This window comes from Calidris pugnax, unplaced genomic scaffold (assembly GCF_001431845.1).
Source record: "Calidris pugnax isolate Ruff unplaced genomic scaffold, ASM143184v1 scaffold219, whole genome shotgun sequence".
NCBI lineage: Eukaryota > Metazoa > Chordata > Aves > Charadriiformes > Scolopacidae > Calidris > Calidris pugnax.
The window spans coordinates 1,907,311-1,932,965 of NW_015094507.1; the positions used below are offsets into that span (position 1 = coordinate 1,907,311).

General features: G+C 40.4%; 1 protein-coding gene and 1 long non-coding RNA gene across 7 annotated transcripts in view; one reads left to right on the forward strand and one right to left on the reverse strand.

The window, feature by feature from the left end:
• Positions 1-25,226, reverse strand: part of AFTPH (aftiphilin) — a 47,679-nt gene extending 22,453 nt beyond the window's left edge. For 2 of the 6 annotated variants that reach the window (XM_014964524.1, XM_014964521.1), the window contains exons 1-4: positions 25,041-25,222; positions 24,093-24,386; positions 10,824-12,615; positions 271-422 (exon numbers count right to left, since the gene is read on the reverse strand). In XM_014964524.1, the coding sequence (XP_014820010.1) occupies positions 271-422; positions 10,824-12,584 (1,913 nt within the window). In that variant the 5' untranslated portion in view covers positions 12,585-12,615; positions 24,093-24,386; positions 25,041-25,222. Of the gene's footprint in view, positions 1-270; positions 423-10,823; positions 12,616-24,087; positions 24,387-25,040 lie in introns of all 6 variants that reach the window. The other 4 variants (XM_014964525.1, XR_001414346.1, XM_014964522.1 and 1 more) reach the window with 4 other exon arrangements.
• Positions 25,227-25,455: 229 nt separating this feature from the next.
• The window catches only part of LOC106901657, a 10,681-nt gene continuing 10,481 nt past the window's right edge, over positions 25,456-25,655 (forward strand). The window contains exon 1 of the long non-coding RNA XR_001414347.1: positions 25,456-25,599. This is a non-coding gene — a long non-coding RNA (uncharacterized LOC106901657). The remainder of the gene's footprint in view (positions 25,600-25,655) is intronic.

The window sequence follows — 25,655 nt, forward strand, 5'->3', positions numbered from 1 at the left end:
TCAAGTCTAACTAAGACAACATACTCTGATTAACTCAGAGACATCACTTAAAAGAAGCTGATATGCTGCTGACTAAGTTTATATGTTAAGTGAAATACTCCTGGTATATATAGTCACTGAAAACAAGCATTCTGCTGGATAGCTAAACTCAACAGTTTTTCAAAATGCTTGAAGCAAACAACTCATTTTGAATTACTGCTGTATGTTTTAAGTTCCCAAAGATGACCCGTTTCTACCTCATTTTAAGTTTGTTGCATTGTGGCTTCTTACCCAGCATTTGCTAAGATCTCCTCAGTTGTCACCTGCTTTTCACCCGCTTCCAACAAATGATTCAATGAACTTATTTCTTCTTCAATTTCAAGCACAGGCATGGAAGGGAAACACACTTCAAATATTCGTTCCAGACGACTTAGCAATGTGGTCTGTATCAAAGAGAAAATTCTTATGTCAAGTTTTGTTAACAGCTTTTAGATTATAAAAATAAGTGAAGATGGACAACACCACGTAGTTGATACAAAGTTCCACTTACCACAAAATCTACAACTGTCAGGGCATCACAAGATATTTTTTTTTATAAGTAAACGCAGCCTGGGACCTACTGAGAACCTGTAAGGGTCCTGCCCTCTGCAAAGTGAGGTCTTACAGAAGACCTCAGAATAGTTCTTACCGGACTCACTCTTTGTTATAAATAAGCAGAAAAGATGCACAATGAGTGTAAAGCTACATTTACTTAAAATGTGTTAAAAGTCTCCAGTTCTACACATCCAAAGGGTTTTACTGAACACGTTTTTTCAGCAAGCTTGGTATTCAACATGATCTGAAATACAAACCAAAAACAGCATGTCTCTCTCCATGACGATGCGCTTCAAACCAAACTTCAGACGTAACATTTATTCCGGGGATAGCATGACTTCTTACAAGATGTACACAGTTAAAAAAATCTCACAAAACTCAGCCCAAGGTGCAACAAGCTCATGGTGTGATCACAATGTTGAAAGTTGAAAAACTTTTTCTAGTCCAAAGGTGGCACACATCCTAAAAACTGATAGCACCAGTGACTCGGATGTAGGAAAACCATTATCCCCAGCTTCATTTGCTACAGTTCACCTGACAGTCAGGTATAAAGCTGAAGAGCCACGACTAAGGTGTTTAAATATATTTTTTGTCAAAAAGTGTTTGTAAGATTTGGTCTGTACTTCTCCAGACCACAAAACTAAAGAAGAAAATGAATTACTTGATGCCTTTATTTCTTGCCCTAAAACGTATTTCTGTGTTTTCATACATTAGAGTCTGTTTAATTTAAAGAGAATTATTTTCCTCCAAGCAATTTCCCTTTCCTCCCATTCATGATTCAGTTGATGCTGAATGTTGTGATCCCGGGGGGGTTAAAAGCCAACTTTGGGAACGTTTCTATCCCAGCCAAACAGCTTAACAAGAAATCCCCACTCCATTTAATTGTGGCTGTGTAAGAAGCTAGCTAGATACCAGCATGGTTTGCATACCCACAGCTTTATCAATGTTACTCTCCTCTGACCTTCTTTCTGCTGCCTTACATTATAAGCTCACAACAAGAGTAGGTATATAAAATACTCAAAAAGTTTCACGGGAAGCCTGTGGATCTCTATTCCAGGGTTTGGAGTGACCAGGCAGGATTTCCTGCTTCTCACAGTAGTTGCAAGCCTGTCTTGATGTCACCACCACTTCAGTGGCCCTTGGGAGAAAGGAAACTTCAGCCTCTGAGGAAAGCAAACAAGGTTCTTCGGTTTCACAACACAGCAAATGTCTCCTGCTTTTTCCCTCCACCAGTGCCAGGCTCACCGCTGCTGGGGGAGTATGGTCCCAGCAATACAAAGAGCATATATTGGTGCTAATGGTTTCCAGGAGTTTCGGTTCCACAGCATGCACTGGAGAATTCTCTGATTCTCGCCACTTGGGCTTTGGAGGCTGGATTTAATATTAATAAAAAAAAAACCCTCAAACAAACTTCCTGCCCCCCTAAAAACAAAAAAAAAATTCCCCCTTTATTTTGGACAAGCTTAGTATACTTTCTTCTTTTTAAGTTCTTTCCTATCTCTTCTTTCTGTTATATTTCCAGATAGCCACAGAATTTCTATTTTATTATAGCTCTGTCTCAGACATGAGATGTATCACTGCCATGGATTATATTTCCCCCCAAGTTCAACTCATTAACAACAGGTAACTGACAATCTCTTAACGTTTATTAAAAAGTACCAATTGCAAGATGCGCTGATAAAAATGAAATTAAAGCTTTTTTTTTTTTTTTTACCCCTCAATGTAATTTTTTTAATAGCAGTATCCAAATTTCTTTTCCTGCCAGCCCAGTGCAGGAGGGCTGCGCAAAGCAGGAAAAGCAAAAGGAGTGCTTCTATTTTTCTAGTTTGGAATTCCAGGAGAGCCACCTTCCCAATGCCCCACTGCACCATCCGCAGGGCAGCACCTTCAGCGCCTGCTGTTCTACTGGGGAAAGGGGAAAAGAAACCCAGGAGGTGAAAAAAAATCCCGCAGCGTGGGCTAGGACAGCTATGGCAGCAGAGCCCTCCTGTGGAGACACAGTATATTCCAGGAGCAAAGCTGAATTTACAAACATAAACCCCCGGCAGAGATTTATTTTTCGGTTTACAAATGAAATTATTTAAAGTTCAGAGAAGCCAGGCTGGTAGGTGGCAGTTACGTATTTTAATTAGACCAACTGATACAGCCAGGACAAAGCTTTACGCACCAGAATGTCTGCTTCACAACTATAATCATTATCTACAACATTTCTTATTTGAATTTTTATCTGAAAACTCGCCTTGCCTCTTGTCTCAAATTAAGGAAGCCACCGACCATGTACATCAGAAACAAAGTACAGGAAACACACACAGAGACACCACATTATCAGAATATCTTGATTCCGTGTTGGAGTCAGGATGACAAGTCTGGAACTGGGAATTGAGTCTGCTCAATCTATTCTCCATATTCAATCACTAACTGCAAAAAAGCAGGAAAATTAACTCACTTAAAACACAGGTTCTTCATTTTTGCTCCCTGTGAAAGAAATACCTGACAGGGATAGTTATTGGCAAAGCACAATGTCAATATGTCATCATTATTACACTATCAAAGGATCTGAATTACACAGCATACCTGACTCACAATTTTTTTTTTTCATCTTCATTACCTCACTGAGATATCCTGACCATAATGAGTCACGTTCTACAGTATATAATTTTCTTTCTAATCATCTCTTAATGCCCAATCATTTGGGGCATACAGTAAGTTACAATACTTGTCGCATTCCTTGTAGGCTGTTTTGTGTTTGTCGACCAGAAGACAGACACTAATTTACCTTTTTAGGAAGTAAAACTAAAGAGCATTCCAGATTCAAGCCTACCGTTTCAGCATACAAAAGCATACTCCAGTTTTAAAACTGAATTTTGCCTGCAGTGTATCGCTCACCCTTATCTTACGTGAACGGGTGATGCTTCATGTCTGTAATACAGCAAGAACACACATCCTGGGTGAAAAGGAAGAGGCAGAGGAAAGGCACTGTTTCATGAAAACAGCAAGGCATCACCTTTCTTGAAAAGGATTGACATTTGAGAACAGGCTAGTGACTAAGAATATGCTCTCTTAGGTAATGAAAGAATTAACAGAAAGTCTCCAAGAACCAAGCAGCATCTCAGTCAGCACCCAATTTCAAATTTGAGCTTAAGAATTGTGCCAAAATTTCAGGAACAGTTTAATTATAGTATTCTTTACACTTCCTTTCATCTTTTCTAAGTTTCCAGAAATGCTTAGCCTGTATTTATATACGATAGAGAAAACCTGTTTCCATAGCAAACCACAGTAATTAATTCGGTGTGTACAAAGGGACACGGGGACAAGTGTCCAAACACACATCTCCTGGGCAATGGAAACGGCCCTAAAGGAAGCAGCTGAGCTTGTTCTTCTAATTGGTAACGAAATCCTGTGGTCACAGTCCCCAGGTATAAAGGGCCTTACCAAGATTTTGAAATGAGTGGAAGCATCCACCTCCTACACACCTCAATCTATCGTTTGCACAAAACAGACCTCAAGAAAATATTACTTCTGTCGTACAAAGTAGCGTTGCATCTTTCAGGGTGTAGAAAAAAAAAACAACAAAAAACTTTTCTCTACTTTTCATGTCACTAAAAGCATTTGATACCCAAGCGTTCTTCCACACTGCCATTTGAGAAGAGTAATTCTTGAAGGTGCTCACTGAAGATGTGAACGAAGGCTACAGCTGCCGTTCTAAAAATTAACTGTGATTCTCCAAACGGTGACAAACTCAAAGCCCCATAGTTTCTGTGACCACAAAGAAGTTTTAGGTAAACACTTAAGATATGGTAATCACTACCTGAAACAACTATCACAGATTTTTCAGTGAGAATGGTAACCAAAGGATGAGAATGTATCTCCTTGGCAGTTAAACAGAGGGCAAGATCCAGCTCTGCCCCTCCACCCCCCCAAAAAAAAGAATAGTATTTAGAAGTATTTAGACATTCAAGTCTTATCTGATAGAAAAACATAAGAAAGCAGAGAGAAATGAGCAGATGAAGGAACCAAGATGCTGGATGTATAATTTAGAAAAGGCATAAAGTCCATATGGGCATGATTGGCTTTTAGTTAGAACTCAGAAGCCGAGTGAAGGCTCTCAAAAAACAGCAGAACAAAGCTCAGAGGCCAGAAGCCAAGAAAAGAAACTGATTAACCAGATATATTTCATTTATTTATTTTAAATCATGAACCCGCTGCTCTGGAGAGTGCCTACCACAGGTCCTTATGGCCTCTTCAACAAAATAAAGCAGAGATTAAATAAGAAACTCCCTTTGCTGGGTTTTCTAACAAGCAACATATTTGCCCGTGAGGAGCTACATCACCATATACTTTCTGTACCTTCACCATGTGTGTGTGCAGGGGCTTTGGTGGGTTTTGTTTGTGGGTTTCTTAGGGTTTTGTTAGGTTTTGGGGATTTTATTTTTATTTTTTTAAGAGCTAAACTACATGCCATTAACACAGGGGAGCCGAGAAACCGATTTCAATGGATGCAGCTCCCCATGGGGAACACACCCACCAACTTCAGTGGATCTCAACATCTTTTGAACTCAAGCATTAAACAAAGCTGAACAGTGAATTACCACATCAGCAGACAAACAAGTCACTAAGTTCCTAGTTAAATGGGAGTAGTTTTTTCTTTGTGGACTGCTTAAACTAAGAATCAGTTTCTCTTCTGCATAGCAACAATTTCTTTCTTTCTCTGCTGTGCAGGCTCTGCTTGGCAAAGAGAACACCTTCTCAAAAAGAATGGGAGAAGAGCTGCAGGCAGAAAAACCCCGGAGTTAAAAAAAGAGAAGCAAAGCTTATAAAGATCACTAGTTTAACTTCTCATTATTCAAACGGGGTGGCTTTTCTCCACACCACCCTCCTCACCCCCAAAAAGAAGATAAATGCAAGATGGAGCTACAAATTTCTCAGAGGTCAAAACCAGAATTGTTTAATTTTTATTATCACAGGTAATTTATAATAGAAACTGGTCCTAAACTGAGATTTACAAGCCAGGAAGAGGATGCCACAAGAGCTAAAATGAAGAGTAAGATTATTTTTACAATAATTTAAAGAACTAAAGGCCACAAGGATAGTACCAAATAGCCCAAAAACATTTTAAAATAGTAACTATAAAGGTCTTGAGCTCAACCGCAAAGCAAATCTGAAAATTTAGTGGCTTCAGAAAGAAGCATAAGACTTCTCTGCTCTTTTTACAGCTTGATATAAGAGTTATAAACTGCAGGGAAGTTCAGTGTAGAAACATGAAGGTGTCTCCCTCCTTCTTGCTGGAAGGCTCACACATTTATTCTCTCTCAGCTGAAGAATGTACCAAATCTTGCATATTCCATTCAGGCAAAGTGAAGTTTAACAGCTATTTCTATTTGGCCTACACAATGCTTAATCCCCATTCCTGTTGGGCACGCTACTGTTCTCCAGGGGTGCTGTACTAACTCTTGAGTCAGGCTCTGAGAAGCTCTACAGTAGATAAAACTTATGTGTGTAGAAGATGGAAAACAATTTTGTTATGTGGTATATAAACAGTTTAGGAGGGGGTTGCTTTAGTGTTTCTGTTTTCTTTTGTAAGATCCTCTTAGCCAGCCTGTTGTGAAATACAGCAATTACAGGCTACTAATAATGGTCTGTCTTTTACTGTTAGTCAGCTGCACATACTTAAAAACTCTGCTGTACAGTTAAAAAAAAACACCCCAAACCTTTCCAGACAGATATATTTACACTGCAAGTTGTTACCCAATTGTCTGAACTTAATTTAGCCAACACTATCTCCATTTATCTTAGTGAGCGGGGAGGCTGAAGTCTTTACAGTCATAATTACTTTGTTCCAAGAGGAGGACTTCATTCATTGCCCAAGACAAAGTACTCTAAGGTACAGTGATCCAGGATTATCTTTGTCTTGATGCAACCTGTGGCTTCGTAATTGTACATCACCCACACTGCCTGATTCATCTGAAGAGGTAGAGCCCATGCTTTGCTGCTGAAGTCCTATATATATTCTTAATGCAGAATGCAGCAGAGTAACCCCCTCAGCTGACTGACGTTCACCACTCTCTCACGGGAAAAGCTGTGCTATGAGCCTTGTATTCCTTATAAATATAACTTAGTGGTGTGTTCTGTCACCTCGCAAAGGGGATGGATGCATACAGCACACCGCAGGTTCGCTCAAAGCTTGTTAGAGAAGGCTCGGGGAGACCTTATAGCAGCCTTCCAGTACCTAATGAGGCTACAGGAAAGCTGGGGAGGGACTCTTGATAAGGGAGGAGAGCCATAGGACAAGGGGGAAGGGTTTTAAACTGAAAGAGGGGAGATTGAGATGAGATCTCAGGAAGAAATTCTTTGGTGTGAGGGTGGTGAGAGCCTGGCCCAGGTTGCCCAGAGAAGCTGTGGCTGCCCCATCCCTGGAAGGGTTCAAGGGCAGGTTGGAGGGGGCTTGGAGCAACCTGGGCTGGTGGGAGGTGTCCCTGGGGGCACCCCAGGGCAGGGGGTGGCCCTGGATGGTCTTTAAGGTCCCTTCCAACCCAAACCATTCACCCACCAGTACATCCTAGCTCAGTTTTAATGACCCCGAAGGCACATCTCCATCTAATTCAGCTACACTGAAACCAACTGCTATGTATTTTTTAGCTGAAAGAGACGTTAAATGATTAAGGTATACTTTAGTATTAATATGGGTTCAAATAACAGCTTGCCTATCAGTGCCCATCAGCCTTTGAAACTGGAACCTTTCCTAAGGGGTTACAAATTCTTCCAGTAGTTGTAACTGAATATCATACACCATGTCCTTTTTCTTCTCTCCTCGACCCAACACTACTGAATAGAAGAGGGTGAGCACGTTACGAACCCTGAGTTTCAGATTGTGAGCAGGATTCAGAGAGCCTAAGACCAAAGGCAAAGGAGAAAAAGACATAATGATCTTTTTGCCACTACACGTCACTTTATCAGGTCATTTCTGTGACTTTATTCCTCTTATTTTCTTCTTTTATGGTCTGTATTTTGTAAGAAAAAAAACGGATTTACTGGTTGAATTCTAGCAAAGTATAGTTTTTAATTAAACATTATACCAAACCCACAATCTTTAAAACAGTTTGCCTGACTGTTTACAGTTTATGTTATGATTAAGATCACATTCAGAAAGCACAAAATTTTGTGGCTGCCTCCGTATCCAGAATACACAAACTAAGGAAACAGAAAGGAAAATATACAGAGACCACCGGCAAGGGAATTTGAGCAACTGGTGAATAACTTCCCTTTCATGCTGCATTCTGGATGGATGAAAATTGCCATATATGTAATTTCCACATTTAAACAGTAATGCTGCTGGCTTGGGATACAAAAGCAGATATCTGAGAAGAATGACATTAGGGTTGCTCTGTTTATACGCCACTCAAAATGATTTCTCCACCAAGTTACAGTGACTCTCCCGCCTCGACAGCGCAGACCAAGTGTGCACAGGATCCTGTAAGTGATCCTGGTACACCTTTAGCCTTCGCTGAGGTCTCAATTTTCACACTTCTCTCAAGTGTGGAACAGACACTGTATTTCTCTCTTGCACAGCCTGCTCCCTTTAAGTTGCTACAGCGAGTGCTTCTTACACCTGCCAGCAATACACTGATGCAACTGATCTACTCCTTATCCTCCTTTGGTCATGGTGATAAAAACTTTGTTTGCTTACCTCTCCCTAGCTTTATTTTGCTTGTAAGTGTTTCTTGCTTTTGCCTCAAACAGCTCCAGAACTCAACTTTAATACGTGGGAAAACAGAAGAGCAGCAAATACTTTGAAATGCTATATATTGTGGCTTGTCCTCAGGGACATCTTCTTAAATGAAAGTAAAGAAGCCAATCAAGATCTGAGTTTAATTTTACTAAGATTCTGTACTCAAAGTACTGGGACTGTCTGCTGGCTCATGTTGACTCATCTCAATGTTTCTAATGGCAACTTACTAAACTGTGGCTCAACCGATTAAAAACAGAATTACTACTTAAGATTAAAATAAAGTACTTTTTAAATTAAAAAAAAAATAAAAGGTTTCGATAGATCCTTCCAAAACTTAAAGCACTTACAGAATACTAAGCAAGTTTTGACAGTGTGTAACAATTGTTTTAAGAGCTAACTAAAACAAAAATAATGTAGCAACTAACAGTCACTGCACAGCTAAGGAAACTATTGCAACAGAGAGAACATATCCAGCTCAACTTCCTCTCCAGCTTATTTGTGTAAAACATTCTTTGGGTTGTACTTCCTCACTGGCAGGGGAGGCAGAATATCACTTTATATCCAAACAGACAAAACTGGCTGTAGTATCAACAGAAGGAATAAAAAGAAATCATAAAATATTTAAGTCTTAAAACTTGCTTTACCATCTAACCAAACCGCTGTATGACTTCATGATAGATCACTGAAGAACCTCCATCGTAACTTGACTTTTATTTTTTGTTCAGGCAGAATTATAGGGGGAGAATTATAACAGAACCTCTGAATGTTCTCCTTTTATAAACATCTACATTTATAAGTGTTTTCTATTGAAACACCATCATAAAATTGTGGAAAATTTTAAGTAAAAATAAATGTCTGAAACCTTCAGACTATCAATTAGTAACATGATTAACTACAAAAAAGGATGATTTTCTAGAATCATCTGCCCACCCCCATCTCTTTGTCAAATTCTTCCAAGTGGCAACAGGAAGAATTTAGATTAATTGCACTAATGACCTTAGTACTCTCCAATTTTATGGGTGAATGACCAACAGAATAGGTAACAATAGAGTCCTGCTTTCAACTTGAGAAATGGACCCACATATTCACGTGATGATGCGCAAGGTTTTGCACAGGCACAAAAATCCACCTGCAGGTTCACTTGCGAGTCTTTTTTTGGCTCATAAAGCCACTTTGAAATTTGGTGTGTTAATCCCTGCATAAAACAGCAAGAAGTATGTGTCAGGAGCTGAGGCTCACACCTTTTAATGTGACAAGAAACCAGACCTGAGCCCAAAAAGCTCCATTCAGTTTGCTGATGCTTGCAAAGCTCCCGCTGCCACAACTTTCTTCCAAAAAGCCATTTCACCTGTCACTGGTAGGAAAGGAAAAGAGGCAGGGCTGTCACCAAGCCTATGCAAGGTCCTGGAAGAAAGGACTTCCCTCATTTCCTTTGACTGCCAGAGAAGATCCATACCTTTTAGACACATATTACCACTAATACCCTTTATCGCTGATGTTTGTTGCACATTTCAAAAAGACAGAGCATATTCTGAACTAATCACATGGGATGACATGATTAAAAAGAAGCAGTGGAGAGAATTTAAAAATCAGTTTGTTGATCTGAATTTTCTAAAAGTCATATTAAAAATTATCTATGTATAAACAGGCACACATCTCAAAAATGACTGGTAAAAACACTTGGGAAGGAACTGATTAGCAATTAACACATACATAGCAACTAAAATAGAAACACTAGGCACTGGGGGTAAGAAATAAACCTTACCTCTTACCTTAAATCTTACCTCTAAAAACCTCCTAAACCTCTTCTCTACTTCACCCACCCCAAAACTCCCAATTACAACTAGCATCAGCTTTAAGAAATCATGAGTCCTATTTTTGTGATGCTGCTATAAAATGGAGCTTCACACAATTAATGTGTAACTGAGACTTATTTTTAAGTAACTTTTAAATGGTTAACTTCCCAGGAGTTGCAATGCCAGGACAGAACTCCATAGGTCATACTTTATCATGCTCTCTACTCTAAGCAAATGAATGCAGTGATTTTAAAATTGTCATCATTTTAAATCAGATTTTGAAGACATGATAGAGAACAGTGGTGAAAACCAGTAATCTCAGCTTCCAGGCACACCACTATTTTACGAAAAGGCAATATCAGAGTGCCCACCCCCGCAAAAGGCAATAAACTATGAAGCAAAGAAAGAACTATCACAGACTCTGACATGTTTGACAGCTTATTCCTTTGATCAGTTTATGTAAAGGACCAAATATAATCATCAAAACAAATGCATACAAGTTGCAGCGTGTCCCACTCATTTTTCTGCAGGAAGCAGCAGTGCAAGAGATACAAGATGCAAACACAGCAGACTATTCCATACCAGCCTGTCTCACCCGCCACATTAAAATCTCTCCCACAAGACAAACAAAGACTATCCAAACATTTGTTGGACGCAGAAGCAGGAACCAGGAAGAGCTGTATGCACAAGAGCAGAACAAGATGGAACGAGACCAGGAACACCCTTACCTGAACTGAAGGTGCTGGCTCTTGAGATTGCTTACTGGTAGTTCCTTGGAAAGATGCTAAAGCAAAACTGTCCGTCTTGTGTAATACTGGACCATCGGATGCCTCTGTCCTATGTGACTGCCATGTCTCTTTTCTGTGATGAGATTCACCAGCTTGGTCATCTCCAAAGGCAGCCCAAGAACAGCTGTCTTTTTGTTCATCTTCAAAAGCATTCCAGTCCGTAGCCTGGTTGCAACCTGCTGAACTGAAGTCCGCAAAGTCATCAGAGTCCTGAAAAGCAACACTCTCATCTTGAGGTTTTGGCACTGAATCAAAGTCCCCAAATTCACTATCATCACCTTTTTCTACCTCAGTAGTACGCTGGAAGTCTAAGCCTGAAGTTTTACTGGTAGTATCACATTCTAAAGTGTCAGCAGTCTGACTTAGTTCAGCTTGATCCAACCTCGCTGGCTGCTGAGAAACAGTACTTGTGTCCCTGAATTCACCAAACTCATCATTAGGTTTTTCAATATGTGCAGGCTGTTCGGAAACTCCTTCTGAATCCAGAGCATTTAGGGATTCTTGAGCATTAATGAAGGTGGGAGATACACTGCTGACTGAACCAAAATCACCAAAATCATCATGCGTGTCACCGCAAGCTACAGCTTCAGTGCTGCTTGCACCATTCTTAAGATCTTCAGAATCACCAAATTTTTCTCCTGCAAGATCACAGCTTAGGCTTCCGATCTTATCAACCTTGATGTCCTCTGTTCCCAAAGAGTCATCAGGCCTAGTAAAATCTTTGCCATTCTCTATGCCATGTTGTTTTCTCCTCCCACTGCGTTCTCCATTTTCAGTAGTGCACATTGAGCTTCCAGTTGTTTGAGACGTACTAGAAATTGCAAATTCATTATCTTCCAGTGCTGAGGGACCCTGTTCACAACTAATTTCTGAAATGCAAACCTCTTCTTCATCACAAGTTACTCTGTTTATTCTGTTGTTCTCCTGAATGCTCAGAGAGTCTCTTTCATTAAGAACACGGCATATTGTAGGTCCCGTTCCCTCTAAACAGATAGGGTTTTTGCTTGAGAATGTAGCAAAATCTGCAAAGTCTTCACCTGAGCTAGGCATTGAGTTCAAATTTTGCTCAGTACTATGGACGCTAACTGTTTTCAGTCCCTTTGAGTCACTGATACTGTCTAGATCTTCTGTTCCCTGAGGATTTACAGGGTCCGACGCCGCAAATCCGTTTGTTAGAATCTCTAGACATGGAAGTTTCTCACCATTGCAAGCATCTATTTGCTCATCCTGGCTCTCAACTGCTATACTAGTTCTAACAACACGAGAAGAAAAATCCTCTGATTCCCCAGTATTGTCTCTTTGTTCCCCTCTTTTGTTTATATCTTCTAATGCATTACCTGAAGTTCTAAACTTAGATTTTTCTTTGCTGGCACTAGTAGCTGACGTATCAGAAAGTTCCTTACTATGAGTAGGAAGCTCTGCAATGCAGTCTTTATCTTTAACATTTTTAACAGATGTGAAAGTTGCAATGCTAGCTACATTGTCCGAATAATCATGAAGTGGGATGAAATGATTTGTGGGTATAAACTCTTCCTTTGGATGACCATAGTCCGGTGTATCAAAATCAGCAAAAGCTACACCAGCAGTGCTTACACCAGAAAATCCTCCAAATTCTCCAAATTCATCATCTTCATCATCATCAGCTCCATTGTCTAGTGGTGGAGGGGATGAGGAGTACATTCGAATAATATCTGGTTCCATTGTTTAGTTCCACTTCAAAGTTAATGTATTTCTATGATAGAAAGGAAAAAAAGAAGTACGTTAGAATTTGGCTAGGTTTTGTCATCTCTTATTTTTTTTATTTTTACTGTTTCACACTTTATTTTAAACATGTGTGTATGAGTCAATGTCCATATTAGATATGAGAAAGAAATATTCACCAAACCCATTTTCTAACCAATTCTTTTGTTTTAGAAGTCACAGAGAATCTACTGGGGACAGTTCAAGTCTCTTGTAAACTATGACATGATCATCTTCTCAGCAGACAGTGCGAGACGCCCGAACACAAAACACATCCGTCTTGAGCTGTTGTGCAACACACTGACACAAACAAACTCAGTTTTAACCCATCAGTTCTCTACCTCCCATCACCAGTGATTCATAAAAGAGTCAACAATCCTGGTCCATCTTCCACCGCGCTCATATGTGCACTCAGCTGACTTGACTGCCTGTGTGACAGAAATTAAGTCACTTGATGGACTATGCCACAACAGTCCTGCGTGTGAGGCACCTTCAGCAGCACCAAAGATGTCACAAGATGCTTCCATAAGCTTTGAAATTGTGAAGGAGTGGAGGAAGGAACTGCTGTTATAATCATAGTATCATCTAGGTTGGAAGGGATCATTGAGTCCAACAATTACTACCATGCAACTTAACACTGCCAAAACCACCACTAACCCATGTCCTTCAGCACCACGTCTGCCCGTCTTTTGAACACCTCCAGGGATGGTGACTCCACCACATCCCTAGGCAGCCTCTTCCAATGCTTGATAACCCTTTTGGCAAAGACATTTTTCCTCATATCCAATCTAAACCTCCCCTGGGGCACTTGGAGGCCATTTCCTCTTGTCCTATCACTTGTTAGTCGCTAGATTGGGATCCACTGCCCTACTGCTTACGTTTCTCTCTACTGATTCATGGGTTTCTGTTGGGTCTCCCTGTTCTTTGGATTTCATAACTGTGAGCCAACACACTGTCCTCACAGCTGTTGCCACCAGCCTGCTTTTGTCTTATGAACTGCCAGTTGGGAAATACCATTATGAGCACCAGCAAAGCCTAGAGCAAAAAAAACTTCTTCATCGAAGCTTATTCTCAAAAGCAGAACAGAGCCAGATTATCCATAAAATATTTAAAGACAAATCAGAGGAGGAGAAAAAGAAACAAACAAGAAGAAAGTGGTCCCATGGCCTAGATAGAAACAGCTTAAGGACTCTGTCTTAACATTGCAAACCATTACAGTAACAGCAAGGTAGAGATGGAGAATTTTCTGTCCTAAAGAGTCATCTTGATTTTTTCAATATCGTATGTAATGAATGAAGCAGTAACTACTACTATTTACAGACTCGCAATTGTACACATCACTTTACTTGTTCACACCTTAAAGCCAGAGCTACGACCAAGTTTCCATTTCAAATTACTCTTCTCATGAATAAATCTTAACAACATACTAAGCATTATCTACAGAAAGAGTTGAAACAACCTAGACGTATTAACAAATATTTTAATTTCTAACCAGCAGAATAAGTGCAGACTAGCACACTGCTAGTTCTGAAGCACAAATAAAACATGATTCTTAAATGACTTTGAACGTGCACCTAAACAGCTGCACACAAAGGGTATAACAACACCAAGCTCTGCAGTTCTTCTCAAGCACAATGTACCTCAGCACCGGAGCTCCTGGTATTTGCCAGGAAAGTCTGGTGTCTTTAAGGTGACTAACACACGATTCTTTTTTTTTTTGTAAAAAGGGAATTTTGCAGTAATAAAAGAACATCATGCTTATCAGATGAAACCATGAAGCAATTGGTATCATCACATGCAAACTGAAGACGACTGGCAATTTGTTTAGAATAAAGAGTAAGTTGTCAACAAGCTCCCACATAGGCTTACTCAGCACCAGCTGCTTGAGAAGGTATTTGAGAGGAGAGTTTTACTCTCTTATCTCAGAGGCCTCATCTCTCAAGAGCACTCTCCTTTCTACATCAAGGCCTAGCAATTGCCATTTAATGTCATACGTAAATATAAAAGATCCTTTCCAAGATTTCTGTAGAGTGTGACTTTGTGTTCGCGCCAAGATCACTCCAACCCGCTCACTTTCCAAGCTTCTGGGTTTTCAATCCACTAAATACAACATTAACATTTCTGCTTTGTAACTATCAGAGCAGCCGTTCCTTCTTTATATCTGGAATTCCAAGATCTACTGCAATCAACCATCAACACCAAGATTAAACACCCAGTATATCCAGACTACAATTGCTTCCTGACTGTTTCACTGCAGAGAAAGATCCATATGTTTTACACACAGATATGCCCTGGTGCTGGCTGTTCTTTTGTAGAAAAAAAGACTGGTTAGGTAAATATAGGTATATATTAGCTGTGCCCATCTGAAGGCACCTTATATGGGGGAATAGCACTATATAAAACTCTAGGGGAGGTGGTTAAACAGTGAATGGCATTGTCTCTGCCATTTATGATTCCTAGGTTCATGAATCAGGAGCTCTTTAGGAACTTTGGACATTTATGAGAGAGGACAGAAAAAATGGCATCAGTCAGGATGGGACTCACTCCTTCCCTCTAATTCCTGGAAAAGGATTTCTTAGTTTCTTTTTTTAAATTAAAAAACAAAACAACAAAAAAAAAAACCCAAAATGTGGGTTTATTTGGTTACAACAAATCATCCCTTGTAACTAAATTTGAGTTCACAAGTTTCCAGACAAATCTCAGTAGAGAGTAACAGAAATTTATTATTAAACTTCCCGAAATTCAACAAGAGTTGTTACACCTATTTGGAAAATTCAGTTGACACAATATTTATCATCTTACCCCACATGACAAAAGCCAAAGAGACTATAAAGGCAAGATACTATTCCCTGAAACAAACAACAACAAAAAGATACCCTCAACAATATTTCGAGGACAGCACTGACTGGATATGAACCTTCATCATCCCAAAAGAAAAAGAAGCTTGAACAGAAACAGTGAAATAGCTGGAAAGAAGGAAAGTGAAAATAAGAATCTTAAGAATCTTAAAAAAAAAAGAACACAAATGCACCCCTGATCAGCTTCTGTAGGGTGGGATAAGCAGATCCTTGGCCAAGACCAAGTACTATTATTGAAGCTTCTGCAACCTCAAAAGTTGTTTTATGATATGATTAGACATTTTATTCTTTATTAGGCAGAGACGTACAAGCCCTCTAAAGCACATCTCCAAAGCCATTTGGAAAGAAAATATTTTAAAATAGAAAACGACAGTTCTGCAGCATGTTGATTTACACTGGAAAGAAAAAGCCATATAACTAAACCCATAGAAATTTGAAGTGGAAATCCAATTAAAATCCACAAACATTTCAATTACTCTCAAACAGGTAGTCTATAATACATTACATACTTAACGAAGTCAAATGCTTGTGTGCTGACACAAGCTAAAGCTAGAAGTTAATACATTTGATTTTGAAACTTAAGATTTCTGAAGTCCACAAGATCCAGCCTTGAAGCTTTCATGCAGTACAAGGAATAAAAATCAAGTTTAATATAGAAGTATCACACTATATATAAATTAACTCCAAATGGCTACAGATCAAGTTTTTCTTTTTTTGAAACAGTTTTAAAATAATGAAGTCACGCAAGCAATTATATTAAAGTAAAAAAAGAGACTAGATCTAGGTAGACCAACCTCCTCTCTCCTAGAAACTTTGTTTTTATTGATGAAACGTCATGAGAAGTGGCGGGGAAGCTGAAGACAGAAGCAACCCCTAATTTGTTTCCACCTGGCAAATACATAGTTACAGCACTGTATGTAAGAATGACATCAAACTATGGTCTTGCTGGTCCGGTAATAAAACATATCTATATTGTGTTCCTACAGCCTAAAGTTTTCTAAAATCTTGGAAAGTACTTTGATCAGCTGCCACACTTCTCGTTGGCTAAGAAGCACCACCAGCTCAGTAGCCTACCTAGATTACATTTATGGATAGGAAACAGATGCAGGAGCACTGATGAGCCTCCTAATGTATGCATTACATAGGCCAATATTACAGAAACTAAACAACAAAAGTGCAGTCATCAGGACTCTAACTAAAAAACAAAGCCTAACTAAAAAGTTTGGGGTTTTTTGGTTTTTTTTCCTCTTTTTTTTTTTTTTACTGTATCTCAAAGACAAATCCTAACACTATGAATCAGAGGCCTTGAAAAAAACCTCTGAAGTTCCCCACTAAAAAGAAAACTTGTCTGCATGTTTCACCAAAAGCATGCATGTTTTCTTTTATTTTTAAACCTTCTCAGATTGATAAGCTTGTATAACTTGATTTTTCACTTGAGTTTTGAAATACCACATTCAGCTCTGTATTAGTAACTGCTCCATCACTTGACATCAGAAGACCTCAAGCAAAAAATGCCAACAAAAATGAATTCTTAACCTGCACTGGACATACTTCCATGTATTATCCATCATAACAACTCTACCTGTATTTTTTGCTGACCATTTATGATATTATTATCTTAACCTCAGTTAAAAATAAACCATAATAGAGTTGAGAAAATCCTTAGGGGCAAAGATGATCTAAAAAAAATATCCCAAGACGCAGCGTTCAGAACGCAAACTGAATAAAGTGAGAGCAGCAAGCATCACAATCAAAGGGAATTTACCTACAAGACTACTTTTCTTTCCAGTTAATAAGAAAAAAAGGGAGGCAAGGAAGAAGAATAGTAGGGACAAGCACAGGACAAAGATAAATGAAGAGGCTGCACGGGGGATGAAGCAGACTGCCAAAGCCCAATCAAACATGTAGGAATATCTCTGACCATCTGAAAATTTTCTCTCCTGCAATTTCTGACATAGAGAAGAAGAAACTTCCTTCAATTTTTCATTTCAAAGCACTTTTCAAACATCACAGGGACCATTTACACAGCAGCAGTTCAGTAGCACAATACTCTGCTCCACATACGTTTCAATAACAGTTGCCAAAACAGGATCTGCAAGGAACATTAACTGTGCATTTAAAAATCTGATCATAGGTTTGATAGTCTACCACCTGTTTAATCAGTTTAACCCATAAGAACCAACTACATAATCAATTGCAGGATTTGTGTATTTTTTTTTAAAAAAGGTCAGCTATTTCCGATGATGTTACAGCTGCATTTTAAAAGCCAAAGTTAAAGAACTCTAAAATGTCTAAATCTATATTATATACGAGTGTAAGGTTGCTAACACAACTTAATTGCTGTTTACAGAACTCAAAAGAATATCATGCTTCAAGTGAAACAGAAGGAAAAGAGTCATACCAGTATTCCCCATCCCCTTTACTGACTAATTAGTGATTTTTAATTTATTTTTTTTTTAAACGGGGCATAATCCCAATTCTCCTTGCAACATAAAAAAAAATAACACTGGAATTTTTAGCCTTAATGCAGTTTTCTTCAGAAAGAATTTCATTTATGATCCCCTTTCTCAACATTCAAAAGCATTCTACCTGCCAACCATAACCTACTGAACCGAATCCGTTGTCATCCGCCGGAACATTAACGTGGGGAAAACCCACAGGTCTGAGAGAACAACAACTTTGTTCATTAATCTATTTAGTAAATCCCTGCTTTGTCTGGCATCTCAAATAGAGCCTAAGAGCTGGAACAGCGGCTTCATCTTTTGTAGTACTTTATACCCAACTCAGACATATTCTTGGTCATGACATTAGGCTATATAATTTTGTAAAGCTGGTATTTCAAGTGATTAACCCAAAATATGATTTAACTCACAAAGAAGAATTTGAACACATTTAAGACCAATATGCAGATTATTTATCAAACCCATATTTTTGAAGGAATTGGCTGCCAAATTTAAGTCAGCTATGAAGTTATCATGCACTCTTACACCTATCTGTTCATTTTTGCATGTTTCAAGAATATTTTAAACACATGGAAAACACTGATTTTTCAGCACACTATATAGTGAGGATGCTGCTTTGAGGGAAATTACAACAGTTTTTACTTGCAAATAATAGGGAAGCTATTTCCATGATTTGTAACACGGAACAACCCAGGTTTCTGGCAGCAGAGCTTACACCTTGAAATGAAGAATCTAAAAGAGTTTAAGTGTTCATGCTTAGACTGGGTTATTTTAGCCTCAATCACAGATTTGTGTTGACAAGTGTCAGCAAGCTTTTCTAAATCACAATACTTCATAATATTAGTCTGATGATGGATTTCCATCAATTCCTCATGACATGCAGCTGCCCAACATTTCCCCCCCCCCCAAAAAAACCCTATTAAAAATTTGTATTCTTTCAGATGCATTTTTTTTCTGCAAACACAGTTTTCAAAACAAAAATACCCAGCTGAAAACACTAGTTAACTGTCTTGCCTCCATATTTCCTTATATTTACACTTTGATATTCATTATGAAGGAATTTCACAAACAAATTTCAGTATCATAAATACAAAATCACTGATAAAGTCATGCTAGAAATGTAACCCACCAATACACTTAAAGTACGTATTGACATTTTACTTTAAAGAAAAAAACCCAAAAACATTGCTGGTTAATTTGGTCAGATTCAATTCTGTTACTGCAACTCTTCATTCAAACATTTTTCTAAGGTCACAAGAATTTAAGAATGTACCTCGGGTTGATTGAAAACAAAAGAAGAGAGAAAACAGAAATCAGTAATACTGGATTAGATAAGAGTAGTAGTTGACGTAAGTTTTAAGGGGGCAAGAATTCATAAAGGCAAAATGCATACTCTTATCTCAAGCCACTAAGTGAGTTTCTAAAACATTTACTATCAGACAAGGGTATCATTATTTGCTTGCAGTAAATAAGGAATAGTATCTCCTTCCTCATACACAGATATCAGAATCACATGGGGTCAGAAGGGACCTCTGGAGATCATCCAGTCCAACCCCCTGCCAGAGCAGGTCCACAGGAACGTGTCCAGATGGGTTTTGAATGTCTCCAGAGAAGGAGACTCCACCACCTCCCTGGGCAGCCTCTGCCAGGGCTCTGCCACCCTCACAGGAAAGAAGTTCCTCCTAATGTTTAGATGGAAGTTCTTATGTTCAAGTTTGTGCCCGTTTCCTCTTGTCCTGTCCCTGGGCACCACTGAAAAAAGACCAGCCCCATCCTCCTGACACCCACCCTTGAAGTATTTATAAGCATTGATCAGATCCCCCTTCAGCCTTCTCTTCTCCAGACTAAAAAGACCCAAGTCCCTCAGCCTCTCCTTGTAAGGGAGATGCTCCAGGCCTCTCATCATCTTTGTAGCCTCTGCTGTACCCTCTCCAGCAGTTCCCTGTCCTTCTGGAACTGGGGAGCCCAGAACTGGTCCCAGTGCTCCAGACAGGGCCTCCCCAGGGCAGAGCAGAAGGGCAGGATGACCTCCCTCGACCTGCTGGTCACACTCTTCTTGATGCACCCCAGGATGCCATTGGCCTTCTTGGCCACAAGGGCCCATTGCTGGCTTGTGTTGATCACACCCTTGTTCATTACGTTTTTGTAGGATAACAGTAACAGTCCAACAAACACATGGCAGCAAAGAGGACTATGTAATTGCAATACACAAAAGCAGGTATAAATAGTTCCTCTGCATATCTTTTACGGCAAAACTTGAAATAGCATGTTTGGCTCTTACATAAGACCTAAAAAGCCAGGGAGGCCACAAACAAAGAATATCTCTAAAGAAATGTTTGAGACGTGAATTTAAAAGAAACCGCTCGTAGGGCAGAATGTTCCCTTTAACTCAAGATGCAATGGATGACCTCTCAACTGTGGATTATTCTGAAAGCAAAGCCGAGTTAAGCAACCCATCACTTAAAGCATAAAGAAAGCAGAATAATCAGAAATGGCACGATCAAGATCTCCATGACAGAAACGACAACGTTACTGCAATGCCCTACAGTGAAGGCCTCGCGATGGCCAAGGAGATGGGTTGAAGTCACTAGCTGCAAGCATCTGATGTTTCCAAGAACACACTCCTGCTGCAAGGGAATTCCTCAAGCAGATACCAAAACCACTGCAGTAAGGACCAGATTTAGACTTCTCATTGCAGCAAAATACTGGCTTCCAATAGGAAAAGCTGTCGTCCTCTTGCGTTTTAACTTTACTTTTTCATTGCCTCATGAACAACGGACTCACAGTCTTTCTGCATCTGACAACTTATTTCTAGAGGGGCCACTGTAAACAAGGAGAGCTTGTCTGTTAAAACAGCATTCCTGCAACCCAAACCCACTCTCTCTAGAGTCACTGGCCAGGCTGAAGTCAATATGTTTTTAAATTGCTTTAATAAGCTTACTTTTATTTTTTGAATAAGTTACCAGCAAACAAAATACAGCAAGAAAATGTTTACTTCATAAAGCCTCTGAGAAATCAATGTTTTCGATTTTGAATCTACTGCTGCTACAGCCAGAAGGTCCATTACCCAAAGCAGGAGTTTCAAAGCACTTTTTTTTTTTTGCTTGGACATACAGGAGTTGAAGAAAACAACATTCTCCAGTTCCTATAAGCCCAATGTACTTAAGTCTTATTTCTCATCACCCGACATTTGGAATTAATCAATACCAGTGCACATTACTGTGGTTTCAACAAACACCAAATATGCTAGACACCTTCTATTAGAAAACGTATGTAAAATGAACATTAACAAAACTCAGGAGACTGCATCAGGATTTAGGCACTTATCTCAGGCAGCTCATTCTTCCCCAGACAATCCAGCCCATACAAGATTCAAACCTTTGACAGTGCTCCTCCTCCTCCTCTCACCACTGAGAACGCAGGAAGCCTTAAGTTAGGTGGCACAAATATGACATTTAAACAGATTTGGGATATAGATGTCTTCCTTTAAATCTTGTTAGATTATATAAAGAAGCAACCAAACATACTTCCACTAGTTTTTTTTTCCCCCCATTTCATTTAGGCTTTGCTGTAGAATCGGAGGAACATTTGAAAAATACAAATCTAAATGTTGTGTTAGTTTATGAAACTTTTTTTTTTAACCAAAATAGCATCACTTGCCCAAAACCAGAAGGCCAGGTTATTTTTGTAAAGTTAATCTAAGCAAAAAATTTTCATGTTTCAACTCAAAATCTACTGACCTGCTTCAACAGCTGCAGATAAAGACACATGCTGTCTGTCCCTCAATCCATAGACAGTGGGTAAAACCTTGTAACAAGTATGTTTTTAATTCATATAAGCAAAAACATCTGGCTGGGAAAATCAACCAGGTTTAAGATTTGGCTCTACAGGAACACAATATTTGTGTGCCATGTAGGGCACACATCCACAAATGTGTAAAGACAGATGTCCTAAGTAACACCACCAGGATGTTTTCATTCCTACCATTTCTTAAATTCCTTTTAAAACAGCATTCAACTCAGTGAGAAAACTTGTTTCTGGATGTTACCCTGCAACATGTTAGCTGGGAACCTGCTCTAAATTAAGATGAAAAGATGCTGGATTAGAAAGTATTAGAACTAGATTACTTAAAGTCAACTGTTCACAAAGATTTATTTACAGAACAGTGTGTTTTCCAAAACATATAAACCCTTCAAACTTCACACAGACTACAGTAAAGAGCAGATTACAACTGCCCAGGGATGCACTTTTATATGACGTGTTCTCCCACAGCTAGGCAGAGGAAATACAGTCACACAACCATCGGTCTTCCTCCTGTTACTGCAAATTTGTAATTGTTTTTAAGTGAACAAATACTTTCGTCAATGTGCAGAAAGCAAGCAGGTGAGAAAACAAAACAATAAAAAACCCAAACCCTGACTGAATCAAGTAAAACACACATAGCAAGAACAGGTTTATATTATTCATCATTTATCCCACCTACAGACATTATTTCATATTAAAAACGCAATACGGGGGGGCACCTAATACTCCAAAAATAAAAACTATTTTCTGTCACTTTTCAAGAGACATAGGAACTTGAGGCTTCACGTTTCCATCCCCTGGTACCTACTTTGGAATCTAGTAAAGTGAAGACAAGATTTGCCCTTCCTTGAGGTTGTTCCAAAACAGGACTCTCGAGTTTGAAAAACCCAAATTATTTGCCTTACAGAAGCAGACTCATTACATCACTTTGCCACTGGTACCAGTACAGAAACATCTCTTGCCGTGTCAGTCCAAAATTTTAATTGCTAAAGACATAATCACAGAAGAAAGTCTACTGGAACTGAGACTGTCACTTTTCAAACAAGGCACATTCTTTGCACGCATAACAGCAGCTTAAACAGTGTATTTTCTGCACAAAGGGAAAAGAAAATTAACAGACAAAATTTCTGAAACCTAGCAATGAGCAGGGTCTAGGACACCCATCCAGAAAAAGTTACGAGTATTTTGAATCTCCATGAAAACATTAGCACATTATTGCACTGAAACGTTCACAAAGATGTAGTTTAACTTGTCAAACGGTATGATAGCACAGAAAGGAATGAACGTTTTGTTGGAAAAGATAATGAGGATCTGAAAGAAGAGTATGCTGCTGAGTATAGTGAAAACAACCAGATCCAGCATCAGTTTCTCTACTGCTGGGTTTCCAACTGATACCACTACATATCCGCGAGGAAAGCTGTATGAATATTTCAAGAGGAAAGGGCAAAGAGTTGACAGAAGTCCATCTAAGCCGCTCTATTATTTCCACTGTGAAAGACAACGCTTTTCAAAGCCCTTAAGGTTTCAGAATATTATTTTATGTAATTAGAGCATTAAAATACAGGCATTAACTTAGTAACTTACTAAAGCAATTTTTAAATATAAACAGAAGATCACACACTGTCTTCATCGACAGAAGTATGTAATAAATATGATTAAGTCTGTATAACCAAATTTTATAGACTATTAAATCCTTTGCCAAGCAAAATCATGATCCGACTAAAAAATAATTGGACAGCACAGACTCATCTACTGAGGCCAAGATCCTTCAACCACTTACTTATAAACAAATTAAGGAAGTAAAAAGAATAGGTCATACTTTCACACGACCTTAGAAGGTCACACAACGTGTACTTTATGCAAATATCATGTGGAATGGAAACACCAGAGCCACATTAGCTTTTCTGGAGTCCCTTTACTATACAGTTCTCTCATATTTTTAAGGTTAAATTCTCATATCCTCAAAATGCTATTTTATTTTAAAGGAATGTTAAAAAAAAAAAAACACCACCAAAAAAACCCCATCCCAAACCACAACCCCTCAGTAGCCACAGGTACTTCACCTCTTCCCCCAGCTCTCCCAATTAATGTTATATTCCTCTAGGTACAGCTCCAACTTCAGGATGAGGAACCGCTACCCACACATTAGCTCTATGAGCAGGCATAGAAAAGGCTGTGCACACCAACAATGCAACCTAACATTTTTATGCTTAAAGTAGGCTAATTGGTTTTCCCTGCCTAGCTCATGCGTCCAGAGAATAAAACAAGGAGGAAACGCTTTTAATTTTGCTCAACCTCAAAGGAGCAGCCCGGTTAGAAAGCAGCATCCATCAAACTCACTTTACCATGGACTCAACAGCTGAAGAAATGAGTTCTAATGAAGCACATCACGTTCTTCAATCGTGCACGAAAACTAAACTTCTGTGACCAAGGCAGCACAGCTCTTGTCCACGACGCTTCTTCTCCTCGCTCCCTTCATTTACCAACAGACTTCTGCTTTAAAAGGAGCATCAAACTTCTGAGGGTTTCAATTTCTGTGCTGAAGCTGGAAGGAAGGAGCTGTTGCCACCCAGAAGCCAACTTACTGACGCCTGGCAGGGATCCCAAGGTTTAACCCTTGGGTTGAGGGACTGTCTCCTCTAAGGGAAAAAAAAAGAGTATTTTTGGCTCATCAGGTAACCACTTAACAATAACAAACTGAAGTGTCGGCACCTAATAAGCATTTCAGCAGTTTGTTCCATTTCACAACCCTGCCTCAGCATGTCATCTTTAACAACGGACATGCCTTACGCCCCTTAAAAAAAAAAAAAGAAAAAAAAAAAAAAAAGCGAGCTTATCAGGAAAAAAACCCCCAACCAAACACGCAGGACGGCTGAACTTCTTCTCCCTCACCACAGAGCCCTCTCTCTCAGCTGCGGCCCCGCTGAACCCCACAAAAATAGGAGGGGGGGGACACATTCGCCTCAGGCCGGGTGCCACCCCATCGAAGGACAAAGCCTCCCGGCCTCGTCCCCTCGTTCCGGCGGCGGGACGAGCTGAAGGAGAAGCGCCTCAGCGAAGTTGGGGGGGGAAGAGCGCTGAGGGGCTTCACCCCCCGCCCGGCCCGGCCTCCCCGCCCTCCCCTGGGGATGGCCGGAGAGCGCCATGCCCCGACAGGGCCCCGGCCGCTGCAGGCCCCCGGAGGATGAGGCGGATGGGGGGTCCCCGCCTGCCTTCCCCGGTTCCCTTTCCCCGGCCAGGGCCTAGGGGAGGGAACCAGCCGCTCCGGAGGTAGCGGCGGCGCCGTTTCTTACCTGAGGGCTGCGCTGGGGGTGGCGAGGCCCGGGCGGGCATGGCGGCAGGCGGGGAGGGAAGGGGGGGGAAGGGAGGGAAGGGGAAGAGGGGACGCGGTCGGTTATCTGAGGCCTCCCGCGGCAACCGCCATGGAGGGGGAACCCATGTCACGGCGACAGGAACCGCGTCGCTGCCGGCCCGGCCCCCTCCCGGCGGCCACCGCCTCCTGCCCCGCCACCGCCCACTTGGCCTCCCAGAAGCCACCGCACACGCCACCGCCCCCGGCGCCCCTACGCTCCGCAGCGGCAGCCAGGCGGGGCGGGCACGTCAATAAATAAATAAGCAAGCGACGAACGCCGCTAGGGTGATACCTATCCTCCTCACCGGGTGAGGTAGGCGGTGGTAGAACGGCGCTGCCGCCATCTTAAGTGCTGGCAAGCCCTCTCTTCCCTCTCCCTCCCTATGGCGGCCATCTTGGGCTAGGCGTGAGGCGATGCCGCGGCCGCCATGTTGGGCTCGGGAGGAAGAGGGCAGTGCCGGGTTGCGGTGTTTTCCGTGCCCTGGCGTAGGCAGTATGAGGTGTTTATCTTTTATATATATATAATATATATATTTTTACCCCCCCCCCCCCCCCC